Source organism: Chlorocebus sabaeus, chromosome 11 (genome assembly GCF_047675955.1).
Source record: "Chlorocebus sabaeus isolate Y175 chromosome 11, mChlSab1.0.hap1, whole genome shotgun sequence".
NCBI lineage: Eukaryota > Metazoa > Chordata > Mammalia > Primates > Cercopithecidae > Chlorocebus > Chlorocebus sabaeus.
The window spans coordinates 122,039,370-122,061,865 of NC_132914.1; the positions used below are offsets into that span (position 1 = coordinate 122,039,370).

Genomic DNA, 22,496 nt, shown 5'->3' on the forward strand with positions numbered 1-22,496 from the left:
AGAAATAAAGACATTGCCATATCGTTGTCCCAGGATTGATGTCCCCGCTGTGAAAACAAACGTCGCGTCTTCCCGCCAACATTTATTTTTGATAAATGCTGTGACTTTGCCTTGACATTTCAGAAGCAGCAGGAGACCATTACCCAGTGACAATGTTCTATTCCACTGACATTATCTCTTAATTATAATATGCAAGTAATGCTGAAAAAAATGGCCCATAAATAGCTCATTTGGAGTTGCCACATTCTGCCCTGTCGGGGGACGCTGAACGATTTCATTCAGCACTTGCAAATGAGGGGAGACAAATGGATATCTGGGGACCTTGTGTGTCCTGCCTCCTCAATGACAAAACTTGCAGGGTGGCACAGAGGTGGCAGGGAGGTGAGGATTCAGGGCATCTGCTGGGCTTCCACCAGTCCCCAGGTTGCCCCTCCCCATCCCCAAAATCAGAGGGCGCTTCACTCCTACCACGAATCAGCAGCCTGCCAACTCCAGTCCCGCAAAACCAGTTTAATATTTAGTGCAGAGGGACAGCTATTGATTTTTCTTTAATCAGGAAATTAATTGTGTTAAGAGGCACGGAGGTTGAGGGAAGGGCCACCTGGAGGAAATCCCATTTTGCAACTCATTTGGGTTCTTGAGGGCAGATGAAACAGTCCCCCAAGTTCAGAGAGAACAGACTTCTAGAAGAGGGTCTGCAGGGACAAGGCAAACAGAGGCTTTGGGATGGTTCAAGAAAGGAACAAGGACATCCTGTGTGGAACAGCGGACATGGCTTTTAGAGACTCAGCAGAGGACAGGCACGGTGGCTCACGTCTATAATCCCAACACTGTGGAAGGCCAAGGTGGGAGGATCTCTTGAGGCCAGGAGTTCGAGACCAGCCTGGGCAACATAGTAAGATTCTATCATCTCTATTTAAAGACAGAGAGAAAGAGAGAGAGCAAGAGGGAGACCCACAGTACAAATGAAAGTCAGCACTAACACTTATGGGAACCGACACTTCTAGGGACAACAAGGGGCAAGTGAATTTGTGCTTTAAAAATCATCATGGCTCCAAACACAGACCAGTAAAAACAAAACCTCCGGGCCAGGGCTTCTCAACCCTGGGCAATTCTGGGGCACAGCTGGCAATGTCTGTAGACACTTCGAGTTGTCACAACTGGGAGTTGGGGTGACCTTGGCACCTTGTGGGCCAGGGATGCTGGTAAACACCCTAGAGCACACAGGGCAGCCCCACAGCCCTGGCGCCAGCAGAGCAGAGGCTAAGTAACCCTGGTCCAAACAGCCACACGGGGAAGTGGTTGATGGGTATTTGGAGAACGTTAGGTGCCTTGGCGTGGTTGAGAAACGTCTAGAAACACCAGATAGCTGTCAGCTTTGGAAGAAGATGTTTAAATATGAGGCTTTAACATCTGAGAATAGCTGCTAAGGGGATGGAAGACAATCTATGCTTTCCAGACGGGCAGGGGAGGGCAGGAAGTGAGGAGGCCGGCCCCAGCTCTATTGGTTTCACACCAGCCGAAAGGCCAAGAAGGGGAAACATCTTCCCATGAGCGCTTTGAAGAGGTTCTCCTTCTTCATTTCACAGATGAGGAAACTAAGGCTCCGGGAAGACCATGTGCCCAGTCGCCATGGTGGTGAAGGCAATCAAGGGGTTCAGCCTTGGAGTCAGGCGGCAGCCTGGGCTCACAGGCTGGTCACCTTGGGTGAACAACCTGACTTCTCTGGGCCTTTGCTTCCTCACCTGTAAGTGAGGCTGATAAGCCCATCCTGGAGGCTGCTGCTGGGATGCGCTGGGCTCACAGCATCGAGCGAACACAAGTCAGATGGTTCGAGGCTATCATGAGGGGAACTACCGACCACACAGGCAGGAAGGTCAGGGAGGTGCTGGGATTCCGGGGCCAGAACGGTGGGGAGCTGCTGCCCCCACAGCCAGGAAGAGGTGGGGAAAGGAATTTCACCTGCAGGCCAGGGAGAGAGAGAGCCACGGAAGGGCCTCCCAGCAGGGGCTGAGATGTGGGAAGGGGACAGAGCTGGCCCCATGGCCATGGTCACTGCACACCAGCCACAGCCAGACCCCCGGAAGCAGGGAGGGCTCTAGGGGCTGAACACTCCAGCCTCTCTGCTTCCCACTCAGCCCGATGCCAGAGGCGTATGGAATCCACAGGGTCCCCTTCCCCCTAGAGAGTGTGGAGCAGGCACCGCAGGGGCCTCTGGGAGAATAACCAGCAGCAGGACAAGCACCGCGCAGGTGCCAGGAAGGGGAAGGGCGCCAGCCTATGGCTGCAAGAAGCAGCAGGAGCAACGGAGCACAGACCAAAGTCCAGCTCCCCAGGTTCAAGTCCACATCGAACCCTCCCGGCTCTGTGACCCATGCAAGTGGCTGACCCTCTCTGTGCGTCGGCTGCCTCGTCCGTATAATGGGGTAAGGCTGGCAATCACCTGTGTGGGCCACTGCGCGCGTGAAACGAGGGAACGCAGGTAGAATGCATAGCAGGGCCCAGCACACAGTAGGTCCTCAACCAGGCAAAAATCATCCAAACCTTCACTTGAGATCAGGAGTTCAAGACCATTCTGGCCAGTATGGTGAAACTCTGTCTCTACTAACAATACAAAAATTAGCTGGGCATGGTGGCACATGCCTATAATCCCAGTTCTTGGGAGGCTGAGGCAGGATAATCACTTGAACCTGGGAGGTGGAGGTTGCAGTAAGCCAAGATCGCACCACTGCACTCCAGCCTGGGTGACAGAGCAAGACTCCATCTCAAAAAAATTTAAAAAAAAAAAAAAAAAACATTCAAACCAGAAAGAAGAATAAAAGATGGCTCCAGTGGGGGTTGGGGGTGGTCTCTGGAAGGGAAGGGGGCTCAGGACGCCTCCAGTATTTTCTGTGTATTTTCCTCTCGTTCTCAAGAATGCCATGAGAGCTCAGCCAAGGAGACACTCACTGGCTCTGGGGGAGAGCTGGGTTGGGATCCAAGCAGCCTTATGACCTCACTGTGCAGCTTTCAACAACGCATTCAGCCTCTCTGAGGCTTGGTGTCCTCATCTGTGACACGGGGAGAACGCCTCCTTGAAGAATTTGTGTATAGAGGGAAAGACGCGACAGAAGGCAAGCGCCAAGCACATAAAAGGCACTTGGAAAATGTGAGCGCCCTTTTAGAAATTCCCAATGTTTTTTTTAACCACAGCCCTGGCTGTTGCATCAAAGAGTGGAGAGCTTGGCTGGAAAATGTTACACCTTTAGGTGTTCAGAGATGTGTGGCGACTTCCTCCCCCAGCTTCGTGCGTGTGCGTCTTGTACCAACTCTTTTCAACCCGCTCGGCAGGCAGTGCATGCTGGCCCGGTGCCATCACTGACATCACTGTGGGCAGCCTGGGTTGACCTGGCCTGAAACCCCATAGTCCTCACAGTCTGTCTGCTGCCTTGTCCAAAGGGAGGGGCTCCCCACACCCTGGTTTGTCCGCCACCAGTGGTATCTGCAGATCTGCCTTTCAAGGCACTGTGGCCCCAGAGCAAAGGGAACAGTTCCTTTTTCATTGGGCACGCAGCTGAGGGCAGAGAATAGCTACTGTTGCTGGAAGGGATTTCTATGGCAGCAGAGATTTGGGTCTGTTTTGTTCAATCCTCTATCCCCGGTGCCTAGAACCGAGCCTGGCCAGGAGCATGTGTTCCATAAATATCTGCTGAATGAATGAAGAGGAAGCTGCCATTTACCGAGTACTTAGTATGAGGCAGGCACTGTGCTAAGCCTATTCAATGCATTGTTTCATCGACTCCTCCCTGCCCATGCAGAAGGTGTGTCAGTCAGGGAGGTCTAGGTCATGCTGCAGTAACAAATAGCCCCCTGGAGCTTCATAGCTTGAAGTTAAAAAAGTCTGTCTCTTGCTCATGCTGCAGAAGCCAGCTTGGGCTCTGCTCCATGTAGCCCCCATTCTGGGACTCAAGGCGATACATCCACCAATGTCTCAGACATTGCCTGTCACCATGGTGGAAGGAAAGAACTCTGAAGTTTCTTGCACCAGCAACTAAATGCTGCAGCCCTAGAAGTGAGCTGAGTGATTCTTCACTGTCAGCTCATCAGCCAAAATGAGTCACACACCCCGCCCTCCCAGCCACAGGCAGGCCAGGAAGTGCCATCCCCCCGTGTGCCCAGAAGGTAAAAGTTAGAACTCCTGGCCACCACAATGTTGTCTTTATTATCCTCATCTTTACTGACGAGGAAGTTGAGGCTCAGAGAGGTTACGTGACTTGCTCAAGGTCACACAGCTAGTGAATCATAGACCCAGGATTCCAACCCAGTTCTCTCTGACTCTAGAAGCTAGTATCTTAGCTGTTATCATTTGAAGCCCCTCACTAGGATCTGTTTAGCCACACTCATGCAAAAAAAACACCACATTCAGTGACTCAGGCTGATGAGGTATAGCCACCCACACACCTCCAGAAAGAGATGGATAGCCACAGACGTTTAGACTCAAGTTACACACCTAGAAGGCAGAGGCAAATACCACCCCACAACTGACAGACTGAGTCCTGGCCAAGACATGTTTCATTTGGCCCATACGATATATTTTTTTTCTTGAGACATGGTCTTGCTTTGTTGTCCAGGCTGGAGTGCACTGGTGCAATCTCAGCTCACTGCAGCCTCGACCTCCTGGACTCAAGCCATCCTCCCACCTCAGCCTCCCAAGTAGCTGGCACCACAGGTGTGTACCACCATGCCCTGCTAATTTTTGTATTTTTTATAGAGACAGGGTTTTGCCATGTTGCCCAGGCTGGTCTCGAACTCCTGGGCTCAAGAAATTCACCTGCCTTAGCCTTCCCAAAGTGTTGGGATTACAAGCATGAGCCACTGCATTCGGCTGGTTCATACAGTATTATAATTGGAATTTGTTGCCAATAATTAAAACTCAGGAGATTTCACATTTTAAAAAACCACATTCTCTTGTAAAAAAAAAAAAAAAAAGACGATCTGGCAACATTGGCCTGCATTCCATTGAGGCAGTAATCAGTTCTGCAATCACAGGAAGGCAGCCTGGGCTGGAGTGCAGAGGAAGAGGGTGTCATTACCCCAGAACCCAACACACAAAACGCCACTCTCTTTAACCACAGGTCTAACAGCCTCACGTTCACACTTTAACATGTTTGACTTTTCATCATGGTCTTAACAATAATGGTGTTGGCCGGGTGCTGTGGCTCACATCTGTAATCCCAACACTTTGGGAGGCCAAGGTGGGTGGATTACTTGAGGCCAGGAGTTCAAGACCAGCCTGGCCAACATGGTGAAACCTCATCTCTACTAAAAATACAAAAAATTAGCCATGTGTGGTAGTGCACATCATTAATCCTAGCTACTCGGGAGGATGAGGCACAAGAAGAATAGCTTGAACCTGGGAGGCAGAGGTTGCAATAAGCCGAGACCACACCACTGCACTCCAGCCTGGGTGACAGAATGAGACTCTTTCTCAAAATAATAATAATAATAATGGTGCCAACAGTGTACCTTTAAAAGTGATGAACAGGTGCCACTTTGGGGAGATAAGGCATTAGCTGTTCCCACACCCACCCCCTTGATCTCTAGCCACACCTGTGGGCAGGGCATGCCTTTACCCTCTAGCCAGCCACACAAACTACCCTACCACTCAATGAACAAGCACCTGGTCTGTTGGGCCTATTTACACTGCCTTCCTGGTTCTGTAAGCATTTGAACTTGCCTCCACTGATCCACATGCATCCCTCCATTTACAAAAACTAGTTTTATACAATGTATGATAACCACACTACTCCCACATGCAAGAACGCTCATGATGTGTTTGACAGTGGCACCTGCTGGTGATGTGTGGTATTACAGCTCAGCTCCACTAGACCTTGTAAATACTTAGCTAAACTGGGTCATGGATGTTAGGGTTTGTTCAAAGAGTACTTTATGGCACATTTGAAAACCTTCCCAAACTATTTTCAACTGAAAGTGCATAAAATGTTTTTCTTAATGATCCTCATGAGAATCTGAAATTGATGGGGCAGGAATTAGAATTCCTGTTGGACAGAAGTGGACACAGGCACAGAGGGGTCAAAGTGACTTCCCTGAGGGACACAGTGAATCCAATCTTCTTCAGAACACAGCTCTAGCTTCCAAACCCTGCCATCTGCCTAATCTCCAAGGCTGACATCATGAAGGAAACTATGTCCTTCCCTCGAACAGCTGTTACTGCCACAGACAGAGAGACCACAGAGCCAAGCACACCACAGTGCATGACCAGAGATGCCAGTGTTTAATCTCAGAGTCCCTGTTCCCCGAAATGGAAGAAATTCCTGTGGCCCAGAAAAGAACAGATGAGGCTGGTCATAGAAGCAGAGGGAAAATCCCAGAGACCAGAAGGGTGTTGCACAGTTCTGAGAAACCACTGCAAACCCGACCACAAGCCTCAGGCTTAATGCCTTCCATGCCAAGTTGTTCCAATCCATCTGCAGAGATGTTTTCCCAAGGGAGTGGAAGTCCCATTTTGCAATGGAAGCTGAGGAGGTAAGTGAGATCTGGTTTGCAGAAACATGTGCCTCATGGCCAGTGTTGCTTAAACATCTGTTCCTGAAAGAGGAGAAGAAAAAAAAAAAAGCTCCCTCTTAAAAGCCTCCCTCTGCCTCAGTCGAGGACTTCTAAATGCTATCAAGTTTGCTAGGGCTAAGGCTTCATGCAAACGTGTTGTGAAATCTGGAAATACTCATGACTCCAGAGATATTTGGCCTTCACCCTCAGATTCTCCAGCCAGCCTGGCTCCTAAGACTTCAGAGAGGAAAATCAGAGAAACAACCGCCACCAGGGCAGTGCACCTTATTCTTCCCTCAGCCAAACCTCTAGGCTTCTCCCTCCCAGTTCTCCTGCCCTCTCTTTCCTGTTTTGTTGTGGGTTTCAGAGATCCAAGCACTATTTTTAGACATGTTTATTCTTACTCCTCTTCTTTCCCTTCCATTCTCGACCTCTCTGGAATGAGCCTGGATGCTCCCCTGCCAGGGGCTTTTCTGGAGTGATTGGACACATGCTTGGTATGTGGGACCTTTTTCTAGATGGAGCTGGGATTGGATTTGGGGGAAATGGGCCTTGCAACCTCCTTTCCTCTCCCAGGCTCCTCAGAAGCTCCAGAGCCAGGACCTGTGTGCATTCATTGCCATTGCTTGGAGATGATGTTTCTTGAAGCTGAGTTCCCAAGTTCAGTTTCATTTGGGATAAGGGGTAAGATAAAGTGGGATGCCTCAGCCAGCACCCACAGCAAGCTCTGGTTCCCTATCAATGAGGAGGTATGCAAAGTAGCTGATAAGCATGCATGTCCCCCAACTAGTGGCCAATATTCATATCCAGACTCTGACCCTTTCCAGTCATAAGACCTTGGACAATGACCTCGCCTCTCTGTGCCTCAGTTTCCTCATCTGTAAAATGAAGATGATGATGATAACAGCACTCACCTGGGTTATGATGAAAACTAAGTGAGCATATGCCAAGGGTTTAAAATAGTGCATGGCACTTAGAAAGGTTCGATGAATGCTAGCAACAGTCTGTTCCAGGAGAGCAAGCCAGGATGCCAGAGCTGAGCTTGCCTGACTGGGCTGGGAGTGGCCGGCATTGAGATTTTCTTTTTTTTTTTTTTCTTTCCCTTTTTTTTTTTTTTTTTTTTTTTTTGAGACAGAGTCTCACTCTGTTGCCCAGGCTGGAGTATAGTGGCACAGTCTCAGCTCACTGCAACCTCCGCCTCCCAGGTTCCAGTGATTCTCCTGCCTCAGCCTCCCCCGTATCTGGGATTACAGGTGCTCACCACCATGCCCAGCTAATTGTTGTATTTTTGGTAGAGACGAAGTTTCACCATGTTGGCCAGGCTGGTCTTGAACTTCTGGCCTCAGGTGATCCGCCCACCTCAGCCTCCCAAAGTGCCTGGGATTAGGGGTGTGAGCCGCCACGCCTGGCCCCGTGTTGAGATTTTATATCTTCTGGGCATCCGAGGTTTGGATCAGGATTGCCCATCCCTGGGAGACCACAATCAGATTTTGGAGAAGATCTTGAATGTACTGTCCTAAAGCCCCACACCGCCAAGATTAAAAGAACTGTGATAATTTCCCCTTTTTAAATCTTGCCCTCTCTGGACATAGTTCATTAAGAATTTTGCAAGCCCTGTAACTTAACAAAAATATATTGCAGGACTATTTCATGTACGGAAGCTGTTAAATTTTTACATGTAAACATACAAGAGAACATAGTTCTTGCAGCCCTAGTTCATTAGTTTGTCATTTTTTATCTTTGCTACGTACAGACCCTGAAACAACAGACGTTTCCCAGCCCCTGGGACCGCCAGAGAGACCCGGGTTGCTGGGGCCTCTGCACCTGGATCGGGGCCGCTCTGCGAGGCTGGACCCACAGCGCCCCCTGGCGGCCATAGTCAGCACGTGCGGCCTCTGGCTGGCCCTGGGCAGGTCTGCAGAACTCCCCTCCCGCAACCACCTCCCCAATCTCGCTACACCCCAGATCATTTATGCTTTAACTCAGCAAAGACTGATTTGCATGCATGCCCCATGAACCATGAAGCCCACATAACTCCGGTGGCTGCCTTCAGCAGCGTAAAGTCTAAAGAGGGAGACAGCACAACCAAATGCTCCTACACAAATAAAGATCCACCTTGCAAATATAGCCCCACCCCCTCAGCCTCCGTCTTCCCATCTGTGAAATGGTCCCCTCAAGACTCCCTGCTGTACAGGCCATTGGAAGCTCCATGAAACATGTGCTCCCCTGAGCATCAAAGAGGCCTGCTGTTTTTGGTGCTGTTGCTACGTTGGGATTCCTGGTGGTGCTTTCTCTCTCTGGCCTTTCACATTCCAGACGCCCTGGGGGTGGGTGGATTGGGATAGAGGACGAATCCGGTGTGGGTGACACAAGAACCTCAAGGTGCTGACTCCTCCCTCTGCAGCCCCCACAGGGAGTTCACAGTCATTCAATCCATGCTGAGCTAAGCCTGGGTCTGCACTGGGGGATGGCGACCCTACTTGCTCCCAGCCCCACCTTCTTGCCTCCTTCCTCAGTTAGTGGCACCTCCCTCTGGCTCACACCTGTAATCTCAGCACTTTGGGAGGCTAAGGTGGGCCGATCGCTTGAGGCCAGGAGTTCGAGACCAGCCTGGGCAACACAGTGGGACCCTCTTTCTAAAAATAATAATAATAATAATAGTTAATTTTAAAATTAGCCAGGTGTCCTGGCATGTGCCTGTAGACCCAGCTACTCCGAAGGCTGAGGCAGGAGGATCACTTGAGCCCAGGAGTTCGAGGCGACAGTGAACTATGATCACGCTGCTGCATTCCAGCCTGGGTGACAGAGACCCTGTCTCAAAAACAAATGAAAATGGCCAGGCGCGGTGGCTCACGCCTATAATCCCAACACTTTGAGAGGCCGAGGCGGGCAGATCACAAGGTCAGGAGTTTGAGACCAGCCTGGCCAACAAGGCGAAACCCCATCTCAACTAAAACTACAAAAATTAGCTGGGCATGGGTGGTAGGCACCTGTGATTCCAGCTACTTGGGAGGCTGAGGCAGGAGAATCGCTTGAACCTGGGAGGTAGAGGTTGCAGTGAACCGAGATCGCGCCACTGCACTCCAGCCTGGGCAACAGAGCAAGACTCTGTCTCAAAAAACAAAACAAACAACAAACAAAAACAAATGAAAACTAACAAACAAAAAGCGGCCCCTCCTTCACCTTGGCTGTCAGGCTCAGACACTGGAGAGTCTCACTGGGTGCCTCCTTGCCCCTCACTTCCCACATCCAGTTTAGCATCATGTTCTATGAGCTCCAGCCCCTAAAAATACACCCCGCATCTGTCCCCTCTTCATCCACTGCCCCACCCTGGCCCAGGCCACCACCACCACCTGTCACCAGGAGGAGGGCCACTGCCTCCAGCCGGACCTCCAGCGTCCACGCCTGCCCCCACAGCCTCTCCCACAGCAGAAACAGCAGCCCTCCCCGACTGAAAAATCTCCAGTGGTTTCCCACTGTACTTAAAATCCTAACTGCAAGACTCCCCAGCTCCCCACCTCCATCTCCCTCCAGCCCCTCCCACTGTGACAGTGTAAAATATTTATTTGGTCTTCTGCCCCTAAAATCCTTGGAATCTCCAAAGTGATGTCCTTTTGTTTGCCAATGACTCACTGGTGGCTGGCAACCCCTAGGCAGCTTCAGGATGGGGAATGGTCTCAGAAAAAGCCAAGTCAGTGCTAGAGGGCTGGGACTTTCAGCCCCACCCCAACCTCCAGTGAGGGGAGAGAGGCTGAAGGTCAAACTGATCACCAAGGGCCTGTGGTTTAATCCATCACACCCACGTATACAAAAAACATACACAGAGAGAAAGAATGAATAAGACCTACTATTTGATCACACAACAGGGTGACTATAGTCAAGAAAAACTTGATTGCATATTTTTAAGTAACTGAAGGAGTGTAATTGGATTGTTTGTAACACAAAGGCTAAATGCTTGAAGGGGTGGATATGCCCTTCCCATGATGTGATTATGTCACATTGCATGCCAGTGTCAATACATCTCATGCATCCCACAAATGTATAACACTTACTATGAACCCACAAAAATTAAAAATTTAAAATAATTTTAAAAATTATGCCCACCTAATGAAACCTCCATAAAAACTGAAGAGGACAGAGTTTTTGAGCATGGGAAGGCTCCTGGAGGGCGGTGCCCTGGAGAGCATAGCAGCTCCACACCCCTCCCCGTGCCCCTCCCCCGTGCCTCTCCCTAGCATCTCTTCATCTGTCTCCTTGTAACATCCTTTATAATAAATAAACTCAGTGCTTCCCTGAACCCTGTGAGCTGCTCTAGCAAATTAATTGAACTCAAAGACAGGGTCGTGGGAGCCTCAATTTACAGCTGGTCTGTCAGAAGCACAGGTGGTGCAACCCAGGGCTTGAGAGGGGCATCGGGAGTGAGGGGTCGCCCTGGGGTCTGAACCCTCGACCTGTGGGGTCTGACACTGCCTCCAGGTAGACAGCGGCAGAACTGAGTTGAATCAGAGGGCCCCCGGCTGGCGGCCACTGCAGAATTAGTTGTTCATTTCATCTGCGGTGGGGGGTCCCCCATATTTGGTCACAGAAGTCTTCTGTGTTGATTGTTTCCAGGCAAACAGAGGAGGGAAAGCAGTTTGCGCTTCTCTCACTCAGGCCCACCCTCTGGGCTCCAGCCACAGCACACTGTTTCTGTTCTGTAGGTCGCTACCCCAGGCCCTTTGCACATGCACTTCCCGGTTCCTGGAGCGCTCTTCTCCAGATTCCCATGAAGCCTTCAGGAGTCGGCACTTCTCAAAGGAAACTTCTGGAAATGCGCTCTCATCTAAGTAGGCCCCTTGCACAGCACCTCTTCTCCGGCGCACCCCCTGCTTTTCTTTCTGTCCTGGCATTGTTGCTTCCCAGAGTGACCTTACTCATGCGTGATCTTACTCATGAGTGACCTTACTCATGCGTGACCTCACTCATGCATTTACTTGCCAGCTATCTCTCCCACTAGAAGGCAAGTTTGTGAGGGCAAGGAGCTTTCTATCTTTGTCCAACTTTGTTGTTGTTTTTCTTTCATTTTCTTTTTTTTTTTTTTTTTTTTTTTTTTTGAGATGGAGTCTCACTCTGTCGCCCAGGTTGGAGTGCAGTGGTGAGGTCTCGGCTCACTGCAACCTCCGCCTCCCAGGTTCAAGTGATTCTTGTGGCTCAGCCTCCCATAGCTGGGATTACAGGCACACGCCACCACACCTGGTTAATTTTTGTATTTTCAGTAGAGACAGGGTTTCACCATGTTGCCCAGGCTGGTCTCAAACTCCTGACCTCAAGCAATCCACCCACCTTGGCCTCCCAAAGTGCTGGGATTACAGGGGTGAGCCACTGCACCCTGTCACCTCTGTAATTCTGAAGCGGATACCCTTGGTGTTTCAAGCAGATTCAAATGAATACTCTTTTAACTGTATTTGCACACCCCTGACTTTGGAGCATTTTTGCATCCAAAACCCAAGACCTGTTGGTCTGCCTTTGAGAGCTGTCCATGACCCTGGGCTGCTAGAGTCCCCTTTGCCCTCCTGGGACACTCCCTGGCCAGGAATCTTGATCTCAGCGTCTGCTTCTGGGGAACATAACTGAAGCTGATTCGCAATACATATGAGGGTGTGTGGCGCGCAGTGAGCATCCAAACAACGTTTGCTGAATGAAGGAATAAATGAATCGACACAGATTTCTCAGAACTTGACTCCCTCTCAGAGCCCAGCAAGTGCTCTGCACACAGTAGGTGTCTAATAAATGCTTGCTGGAGGCTCAGCATTTGAGAGCTTTTATAATCGTCCCAGAGCCTGGGATGCTCACACACCCATTTCTTTTCTTTTCTTTTCTTTTCTTTTTTCGAGATGGAATCTCACTCTGTCACCCAGGCTGGAGTACAGTGGGATGATCTTGGCTCTCCGCAACCTCCACCTCCTGGGTTCAAGCGATTCTCGTGCCTCAACCTCCTGCGTAGCTGGGGTTACAGATGCCTGCCACTACACCCAGCTAATTTTTGTATTTTTAGTAGAGACGGTGTTTCACCATGCTGCCCAGGCTGGTCTCGAACTCCTGGCCTCCCACAGTACTGATATTAGAGGCAAGAGCCACCGCACCCAGCCCTCACACGTCCATTTCGAGTCCACCCTCACAGAGGTTCTCAGAGATTTGTGTAGCAGCAATCTTCACTCCCATCTCATGGGAGGCTCAGAGAGGTTAGGAATTGCTTCAAGGCCACCCAGCAACTTGAGCAGAGCAGGCAGTAGCACGCAGGTGCTGGGAGCAGGGAGTAGCATGCTAAGGAGAAGCAGACATCGTGGGACCCCGGTCACTCTGTTATAGGGGTGTCACTCTTGTTCCCAAGACCCCAGAGAGAAAGGGTTAAGATCCCTTTGAAAATCTGAAGACTATTGAGGAAACGCTTCCCAGAATAAAACGCCCAGACACACACATAAAATACAATATCTAGGGGTCACGGGTTCCCGACGCCAGGCTGTGGACCACAGCCTTCCCGGTTTAAAATCAATCCACTCCGTTCTAGGAACCAGGTGATCCGCAGCGTCTCCTAGGCAGCAGCCTCTGGACCACCTGTGTGCACAGCTCGCCCCCCAGTGGCCGAGCTCGGAATCGTCCTGAAGTCTCGCGTGCGGCAGCCAGATTGCGGGGGATCGCGGACGGAGAGACAAGTGGGGGAGACTTTACCGCCAGGATGGGGGAAAGTCACCCACGATTCAAGCAAAGATGACCTTTGTGACTGATTAACATTTCAGGGTCGCCGCCTGGGGAATGGACGGCTCAGGACACGCGTGGGAGCCGGGAAGCCAGTGGACCAGACTGGCAGAGCCTCAGTGGCTCAGACACAGGGTCCCTGGCCCTGGACCCACCCACGGGGCCGCCACCTCGAGCCCCACGCTGACCCCAAGAGGCATTGTTTTCAGCTGAGGACCCCTGCCCCCGGCCCACTCCATTCACTATCCATTTCACCCCTCTCTCCTTGCACATCCCTGCAAAGCAGGTCTGAGTCACCTGCTTTAAAGGGGAGAACACTGGGTCTCCAGACAGGCTGTGTGACTTGTCCAGGGTCCCACAGCTAGTAAGTGGCAGAATTGTCAAGTTGTTTGAGAGGAAGGGCCGCCTCTGCCTGGTCTACAATTGCACCCCCCGCGCCTAGCACGTAGTGGGCAGTGGCCAAATATGTTGAAAGAATGGGTGTCTGCGTGAGCCAAGGAGTGCTAAGGAATGTAAGTAACTACCCTGGCTAAGCATATTCGTTTCCAGCACAAGGGCAGGTACCGGGGTTATGTTGCAGGTCCTTGGGGTTTGGGGTTACAGCAACTGGAATTAGGACTTCTTGTATTCTAGAACATTCTAGTATCAACTGAGATACAAAGTGCCCCAGGAGTCCTCAGACAGGGAAAAAGAGCAAGCAGAAGTGATGGGGGAGGGGTGCTTCCTGGAGGAGGGGGTATGGCTGGAATTGCACCTTCGATGATGGCGAAGACTAAACAAGGCAGAGAAGGGGGGAAAGGCCATGCAGGGGCGACACAGGCCAAGCAGGACGAAGGGCGCATGGGACACAATCATGGGATGGTGCCGAGATCGCAGGTAGCAGGCCGCTTCGAGGTACAGGGAGGAACATCCTTAGTAGTTAGGTATTTATTTTAATGGAGACTGGAAAAATATTACTTGCCCAAAGGACCCATAATTTCACAGATATAACTGCCTTCCTTTTAAAATAAAATTCTTTAAGAAAAAAAGTAAGCCAAATTCAAGCAACATAGTAAGTAGTAGAGTCCCGTCACTGGCGGGGGCTGGGGCCTAAAGTGAGAGCATGAAAAGAAAGTCTCGCAGAGTCAAAGATGCTCAGAGTCAGAGACCCTGAAGCTGGACCGGGTGTCCCGAAGCACAGCCCTCCAGCTGTGGGGCAGGCGGTGCTTCCCCTCCCTGAGCCCTGGCTAAGGTCGTTGGCTGGGCTTAAGACCAAGGATGTGTCCAAACATACACCCTACAAAAAAAATCAAACCTCACTCAGAAGCAAGGTGTTCACCCAGTGAGACACACAGGAGGCTAATTCCCTCAGGAACACACACACACACACACACACACACACACACACACACACACACCACACAAGAATGACTTAAGGGCCAGGGCAGTGGCTCATGCCTGTTACCCCAGCACTTTGGGAGGCCGAGGTGGATGGATCGCTTGAGCCTGGGAGTTGGAGACCAGCCTGGGCAACATGGCAAAACCCCATCTCTACAAAAAAAATACAAAACATTAGCCGGGTGTAGTGGCACAGGCCTATAATCCCAGCTACTTGGGAGGCTGAGGTGAGAGGATCGCCTGAGCCTGGGAGGTCGAGGCTGCAGTGAGCAGTGATTGCACCAGCCTAGGTGACAAAGTGAGACCCTGTCTCAAAAAAAAAAAAAAAAAAAAAGAATGCCTTCTGGGGACTGTCTTTTTTTCTGTTTTATGAGCTTCTGAGCAGGTAGACCTGAATGCAAGGGTTAAGTGTCTGTGATGTGTTGCATGTGCAGGTTAAGTCAAAATCCTTATCGTGGTTATCAAATAACCAAAGCTGGGCTCAGCTTCCCAGAGGATCAGACACAGGGAGTTTGAAGGGACCGTCCTCGGGGCCTGGCCTCTCTCCTGATCTTGTCACTTGCTTGCCAGTCCCCCAGGCAGCTCACAAGACCCCCGACCCCTCCACTCTACAGCCAACGGGCAAAGCCTGCCTGACCTCCAGCCCCAGTCAGAGGGAACTTCCCGGACACGGGTTTCGAGAACCCGTCTAAAGATTGGGTAAGAAACACTTTTGCAAGCCGGTGGTTTCCACTTTGCTGCTTTCTACAAATGTGAAGAAAGGTCAAACGGACCTGTCAGCTGGGAGATGAGTGAAAATCGCTTCCAATGACAGATGCTGCGTGACATTCGCATACTAACCAGGAGTATAAGAATTCCACTCCCGCCGACTTCCTTAGCAAACAAGGCTTCTCTGCACTTGCAGCGACGAAGAATTGATGGTAAAAATTGGTTTCATTCTAGCAATACGTGACAGTCATTCACAGATACATGAATTAATTGCGGGTGGAGAGGAAGTCCCACTCATCTCAGGACAAGAAGTATTTCTAAGCAAATAAAAGCCACAGTGAGAAACCACTATGAAGGGCTGAAGGTTTTTAAAATTGAAAATACCAAGATGCTGGTGAGGACGCAGAGCTGATGGGAAAGCCGGCTGGTACAGCGACTATGAAACTGGCAGTCCCCCTTAAGTGAAACGCAGAGCTCCGGTTTGACTCTGCAGCCCCACTCCGAGGTGTACACCCAAGGGACATGAACGTATGCCTTCACACACAGATGTGGACATGAGCGTTCACAACAGCTTTGTTCATAGTGGCTGATATGGTCTGGCTGTGTCCCCGCCCAAATCTCATCTCGAATTGTAGTTCCCATAATTCCCATGTTGTGGGAGGGATCCAGTGGGAGATAATAGAATCGTAGGGGCGGTTTCCCCCATACTGTTCTCCTGGTAGTGAGTAAGTCTCACAAGAGCTAATGGTCTGATCGGGGGTTTCCCCTTTCACTTGGCTGTCATTCTCTCTTGTCTGGTCCCATGTAAGACATGACTTTGCTTCTCCTTTGCCTTCCACCATGATTGTGAGGCCTCCCCAGCCATGTGAACTGTGAGTTCATTAAATCTTTTTTCTTTAAAAGTTGCCCAGTCTTGGGTATGACTTTATCAGCGGCGTGAAAACCGACTACTACAATTGCCAAAGGCTGGAACCACTCTACATGTCCCTCAATAAGTGAACGACTGAAAATCATTGGTGTGTGCACCCCATGGAGTTCTGCTCAGCAGCAAAAAGAAATGAACTATTGCTACACACGACAACAGGCATGCATCTAGAGACAGTGCTGAGTGAAAGAAGCCAGGCTCAGAGGGTTACAGGTTGTAGATGCCATTTAGAACATTCTGGAAAGGTAAAAATAGCTAGTGGCCAAGGGCTAAGCATGGGGGCAAGGGACTTCCCTACAAAGTGGGAGGAAGGCAGCACAGGACACAGGCTGGGTGCAGTGGCTCACGCCTGTAATCCCAGCACTTTGGTAGGTTGAGGTGGGAGTAATGCTTGAAGCCAAAAGTTCGAGACCAGCCTGGGCGACACAGCCAGACCCCCATCTCTACAAAAAAAATTAGCCAGGTGTGGTGGCACACATCTGTGGTCCCAGCTACTTGGAAGGCTAAGTCAGGAGGCTCTCTTGAGCCTGGGAGGTGCAATGAGTAGGCTGCAGTGAGTCAAGATTGAACCACTGCACTCCAGCCTGGGCAACAGAGTGAAACCCTGTTTAAAAAAAAAAAATTATGGGAGCCCACTGTAAAACAAATAAACAAAAAAGAGAAGGCACGAGGAAATCTTGGGGAATAATGAAATTGTTCTGTGTCTTGATTGTAGGGGTAATGACTCAACTCTATCCACGTGTCAAAATTCATGGAATTGTACACACATACACAACTCTAATCTGTAAATGAAAAATATATATAAAATGCATACCAAAAGGACATGCATTCCTATAAAATTTTGCTTTGTTGATATGTAACATAAAACATAGTGATATAGTTTTGACCAATCGTGTCCTGAGAGTTGAAAGGCAATCCAGATGGTATAGGCTAAATGTTGTGTTGACCCAGAATTCCTATATTGAAGCCCTGACCCCTAGTGTGGCTGTGTCTGGAGATGGGGCCTCTAAGACAATAATTAAATGAGGCCCTGATCCGACAGCATCAGTGTCCTTATAAAAGACACCACAGAGCTCTTGCTGTCCCTCTCTCTTCCCCGCTCCATACTGAGGAAAGGCCATGTGAGGACACAGAAGGCGGCCGTCTGCAAGCCGGGAAGAGACACCTCACCAGAACCCAACCCTGCTGGTAACCTGGTCTCAGACTTCCAGCCTCCAGAGCTGTGAGAAATATAAATGGTTTAAGCGACCTACTGATGGTATTTTTTCTTTTGGAGACAGTGTCTTGCTCTGTCTCACAGGCTGGAGTGCAGTGGCATAATCACAGCTCACTGCAGCCTCAACCTCTTGGCTTCTAACAATCCTCCTACCTCAGCCTCCTGAGTAGTTGGGACCACAGGCGCCCACCACCATGCCTGGCTAATTTTTGTATGTTTTTGAAGAGATGAGGGTCTCACCATTTCACCCAGACTAGTCTTGAACTCCTGGCCTCAAGTAATCCTCCAGTCTTGGCCTCCCACAGGGCTGGGATTACAGGTGTGTGCCACCATGCCCGGCCTTGACGGTATTTTGTTATGGCAGTCCCAGACCTAAAAGAATTTACCCTTGATGGTCACAAGAAAAAAAAAAAAAAAAGCATCAAATATACATATCATTTAGATAACACTTTAGGAGGGAAGAAGAAAGGAAATACAAGTTTAAGGGGAAAAGGGGCATAACATTTCTGATCATAAAAGAGCTTGTTCGTGTATTTCTTGAAATGTTTGGCAGTGAATATCCTCTCCTGTCCTAGTTCGATCCAGGGCACACTTAAACACTGATGAAATGGTCTCATATTCAAACATCAACGATGATGACAATCCGAGAAAATTCCATCCTTTGCAATGATCTACACTTAAAATGAAAACTTTTAGATGGCTCCAAGCTGTTCTCTTACCCACTTCTCTTCTTCACCATTTATGTAATAAGCAAAAAGCAAAGGCCTAGAACAACACGGGGCATGTCCCACGGGCACCAGGATTTGTAGATAAAGACACAGAAACACATCCAGGGGCCCCACGCAAAAGTGGCAAAGGCATCTGCACTGGGGGCTGTGGGCATGGCCGGGGGAGGGGGGAAGACGGGACTCAGGCCTGCTGCTTCCAAACAAGGGCGTACTCATGCAGTATTTCTATGAAACTCAGCATTGCACAAGGTTGAAATTTAAAAACAACAGGAAGGTAAGCCAGCAGCCTAGCCCTGGGAGAGACGCTCTTGGCAGCCACCAGAAAGGAGCTGTTGACCAAGTGAAGAAGAGCCCAGAACTTCCCAGAGGCCCCCACTGCTCCCCCAACCCCAGCAAACAAGGCTGTCACAGAGGCCAGCATCAAATTTTTTTAAAGGTTTATTACTTCAATAGTGAATTATTTTTCAAAGATGATAAAACTCATTTCCAGTAGAAAAGGGTCACAGGCTGGCCCCAGGGTCCAGGAGCGCCCGGGAGGCAGGGCCCGAAGGCCTCTTCACCTCAGCCTGGGCACCTAAAATCTGAGGGACCCTGTGAGGGGTTGGGCGCAGCTCGGGGGCACAGCCTGCTGCCACTTCGGCCAGGGAGTGGCTGGCTCAGTCCGTAGGATGATTTCAGTTTAGGCTGGAGGAAACGGGCAGCAGACACCCTGATGCAGTGCCTGTGAAGACGTTGGGGAGATCAAGGTCCGGCCAGGGTGGGTGGGGAGCCTTGGGCAGCTGCACGGGGCATCTCGTGCTCACCCCGTTGTTTTCCGAGGCCTGTGTAAAGGCGCTTTGCCTGGCCTGGCAGCTATTTGGCACAGGAAGCCAGCACTCCCAGCCGGCCAGTCCTGCCTGGGGAGTCACTACGCCGGGACTGCAGTGTTTCACCCTGAAGGGGAGGAAGCCTGGGCCCAACAGCTGAATGGGACAGGCCAGGTTCACCCAAGGAAGGGGACACAGTACCCACAGCCCTGTGGTCAGGCCTGTGGGCCACATGGAGAGAAGGTTCCAGAACAGTGCTTGTCGACGAGCCTCTCCCTGCAAGTCCCTTCAGCAGCAGCTCCGTCCCTGAGTGTCTGCACAGGCCTGCATGCATGTATGCAACAGGCACATGGCAGCTGGGAGGTTCAGGCTGTGGGGCTGGGGGGCTGTCCGCTGGGAGAGTCCGGGAGAAGTGGGGTGTAGGGGCTGGGGGGCCGGTCAGGCCCAGTGGCCAGGCCTGGCTGGCTCATGGTGTCCTCAGGACCCTGTGGAGAAAGGCAAAGCTGGGTGACCACCCACGCCCTGTCACCAAACCCCACCCTCATCCCCGCCCACCCAGGCCTGTACCCACATCCCCAGCACAGACACCACCCCCGCCACCAGGCTGTCAGAGGGGAGAAGAGGCTGGAGTCGCCTACAGACTCCTGGAATGCCTCCCAGAGGGCCTCTTCATCTCACTCAACACCTGCCTGGCCTCCCCGACCTCCTTTAGGGATGGAGAAACTGAGGCCCAAAGAGGCTTAATACAGTGAGGGGCAGAGCAAGCTGGGGGGGCCTGTGTGCAGCACAGTCAACACGGAACAACCAGGGCAAGCTCCGTCCCTCAGGAAGAGAACATATGTTCACGTGTTGATTTATTTTTTATCTTTTAGAGACAGCGTCTCTCTCTGTCGCCCAGGCTGGAGTACGGTGGTGCCATCATGGCTCACCACAGCCTTCAATTCCTGGGCTCAAGTGATCCTCCCACCTTGGCCTCCCGAGTGGCTGGGACAATGACACGTGCCACCACCATGCCCCGCTCATTTTTTTATTTTTTGTAGAGACCAGGTCTCACTATGTTGCCCAGGCTGGTCTCAAACTCCTGGGCTCAGGCGATCCTCTCACCTCAGCCTCCCAAAGTGCTGGGATTCCAGGCGTGAGCCACCACGCCTGGCCTGCATTTTTAAACCAACGTCACAGACGGTATTCAGCTTGAACAGCACTCATGAACAGAAGACAGGGAGGAAAGCCGGCCACACAGCAACACACGCGGCAGGATGCAGCTTCGGTCACATTCAAAAAGTGACCTGTTGCTCATGGCGGGGCACATGCAGATTCAGAGTAAACAAACCCACAGGCCAAGTTCCTGGCAATGGCTACTCAGGGCGCGCAGGACATGGGGAGAGGGACGAGGGCCACACAGGGAACGAGTGAAACCAAGGGCACGAGATGCTGACCATCTTCAACACTGACAGCTGTTAGCAATGGCTGAGTCTGGGTGAGGAGAACTGGCTACTGTCATTTGTCTAGTTTGACAGTTGTAGAAAATTTCTCAACTTAAAAATTAAAAATACAGATAATGCTAATGATAAGAGTGTAGGGTGAGCCTTTATCCTGCTAAGTCCCCACCTCCTTTGCCCTGAGCAACAGAGGTCTCCCTACCCCGGCAGCTGGGGCTGGAAACCCCTGCCCCACCTCCGCACACCCGTGCTTGCTTCACCAAAGGGCAGGAAAATAAAACTCCTGCTCAGGGCAGAGAGCGGGCACAAGGGCCAGGGTGTGCTGTACTGAGCCAGGCATGGGGGAGGTCAGCCCCGCCCCCCACGCCACCCATTGAGGCAGCATGGGACACCCACAGGTGGCTAGACCTTAGCCATGTGGGCCCAAAGAGCCGTGACTTGAGAGAGTCTCACTCAAAAGTAGCAAGGGGAACCGCCCCCAGGTTGTATAGAACCCTGGTCTTTCCCAAGGAAGACGTGTGGAACAACGCCCCCAGGTGCCGGAGAGTGAAGCAGGTTCCTCCTCCTCCCTCTCCTCCTCCTCCTCCCTGACACTTGTTTGACTGAGGAACACAGACTTGGAGTGGGAGAAAGGTCAGTGAGAAGCTAAGAAAGGTCCAGGAACATATCCCTGAAGGGCCATCCGGACAGTTGTCCAGGCCGTTCACTGCACAAAAGGATCCAGCTGAAGGGGTGCAGACCAGTGGACACAGTTTACCAAGCCCCCTGGCCTACAGCAGGCCTCATCTGCCCAGAGGGACTGTCTTTTCCTTATTTATATAAAAATATCCTTTCTCCCCCTACTCCCAAGCAAGGCAGCCCCTCAGGGCCACCCCATACCCAGGTACCCAGGGACTCAGGCCTGAGACTCAGAACAGGACCCAAGAGGGGACAGCAGTGGCCTGCAGGGGAACCACTGGCCACCACCCAGGTGCCCACTCCAAGCTGAAGCTGGCCACTGGAGGACACTGCATTCCCCCTTTCACATGCCAAGGGCATCCAGGGTGCTGGGCTGGGCTCGAGACCTTCCAGAAGGCTGGGCAGGAGGGTCTTTTTAAGTCAAACACTTGTCTCATCACCTAAAAATTGGATTCTGTTGGCAAAATAAAGGGGAGACCCCAGTTTTGTTTGGGGGGTGGGTGACAGGACATCCTGGTTATGTCCAGGGAGGTGCAGCCATGGGGCCCTGGCCACTCTATCTGTGCTAAAAGTGAAAAGCTCCCTGCTCTATACTGACCAGGCCCTGACCAGCCCCCACCCCTGTACCCTGGGAATCCCAGGCAAGTTTCTGCAGAAGGGAGCAGTGGCTGGAAGGAGCAGGGACACCGAGGGGGCCAAACAGTGCACAGCACAACAGTGTCCTGGAGGAATCCTGGGAGAGAGGAAGGGAAGGGGGGCCCGGCCAGAAGGCCTTGTCTGCAAAGCCTGGGGACCCTGTCCCGGGGAGGTTCCTCTCCAAATATTAACACTCCACCCCAACACGGTCAGACCCTGCCCCCTACTCCCAGATGGACAGGAAGGCACCCCAGAGCGTGAGTGGGACACGGGGCTGGCAGCGCCTGCCAATGCCAACAGGCTCCTGCCCACCCCTTGGCATTTTCTTTTTCATTTCCTTGTCCAGCCCTGGCAAGTGAGATGAGCTAGAGACAGCCAAGTGGCCCCAAAGAGTGGGGCTGCTGCTTCATGTCCCCACAGCGTGGCTGCCTGGAAAGCTATTTTCACCCAAGTAGGCCCAGCCTCAGAAGCTCTTGAGGGCAGCATATTTTTCAGAAACTAAAATAACAGCTATCATCAGAGGCACCACTTTAGAGCGATTCATCCCTGCCCAACCCCAAGCTATAGGGCCTGCAGCTCTGCCCGTCTCCTCCCCTGGCAAGGACACCATCCCTGGCCACGGCTCCCCCACGACCTCAGCCCTACAGAAACCTGGCCAAGGAAATGGAGAACCCCCAGGGGCATCAGCCTACTTCCCCGGCA

General features: G+C 51.4%; 1 protein-coding gene across 3 annotated transcripts in view; it reads right to left on the bottom strand.

Annotated features, from left to right (window-relative positions):
• Positions 1-18,655: 18,655 nt before the first annotated feature.
• SCARB1 (scavenger receptor class B member 1) overlaps positions 18,656-22,496 on the bottom strand; it is an 86,145-nt gene continuing 82,304 nt past the window's right edge. For all 3 annotated transcript variants that reach the window (XM_008005178.3, XM_008005180.3, XM_008005181.3), the window contains one exon: positions 18,656-19,526. Coding sequence is in view for 1 of the 3 variants with exons in the window: in XM_008005180.3 (XP_008003371.2) it covers positions 19,407-19,526 (120 nt within the window). In the remaining 2 variants the exon portion in view is untranslated. The remainder of the gene's footprint in view (positions 19,527-22,496) is intronic.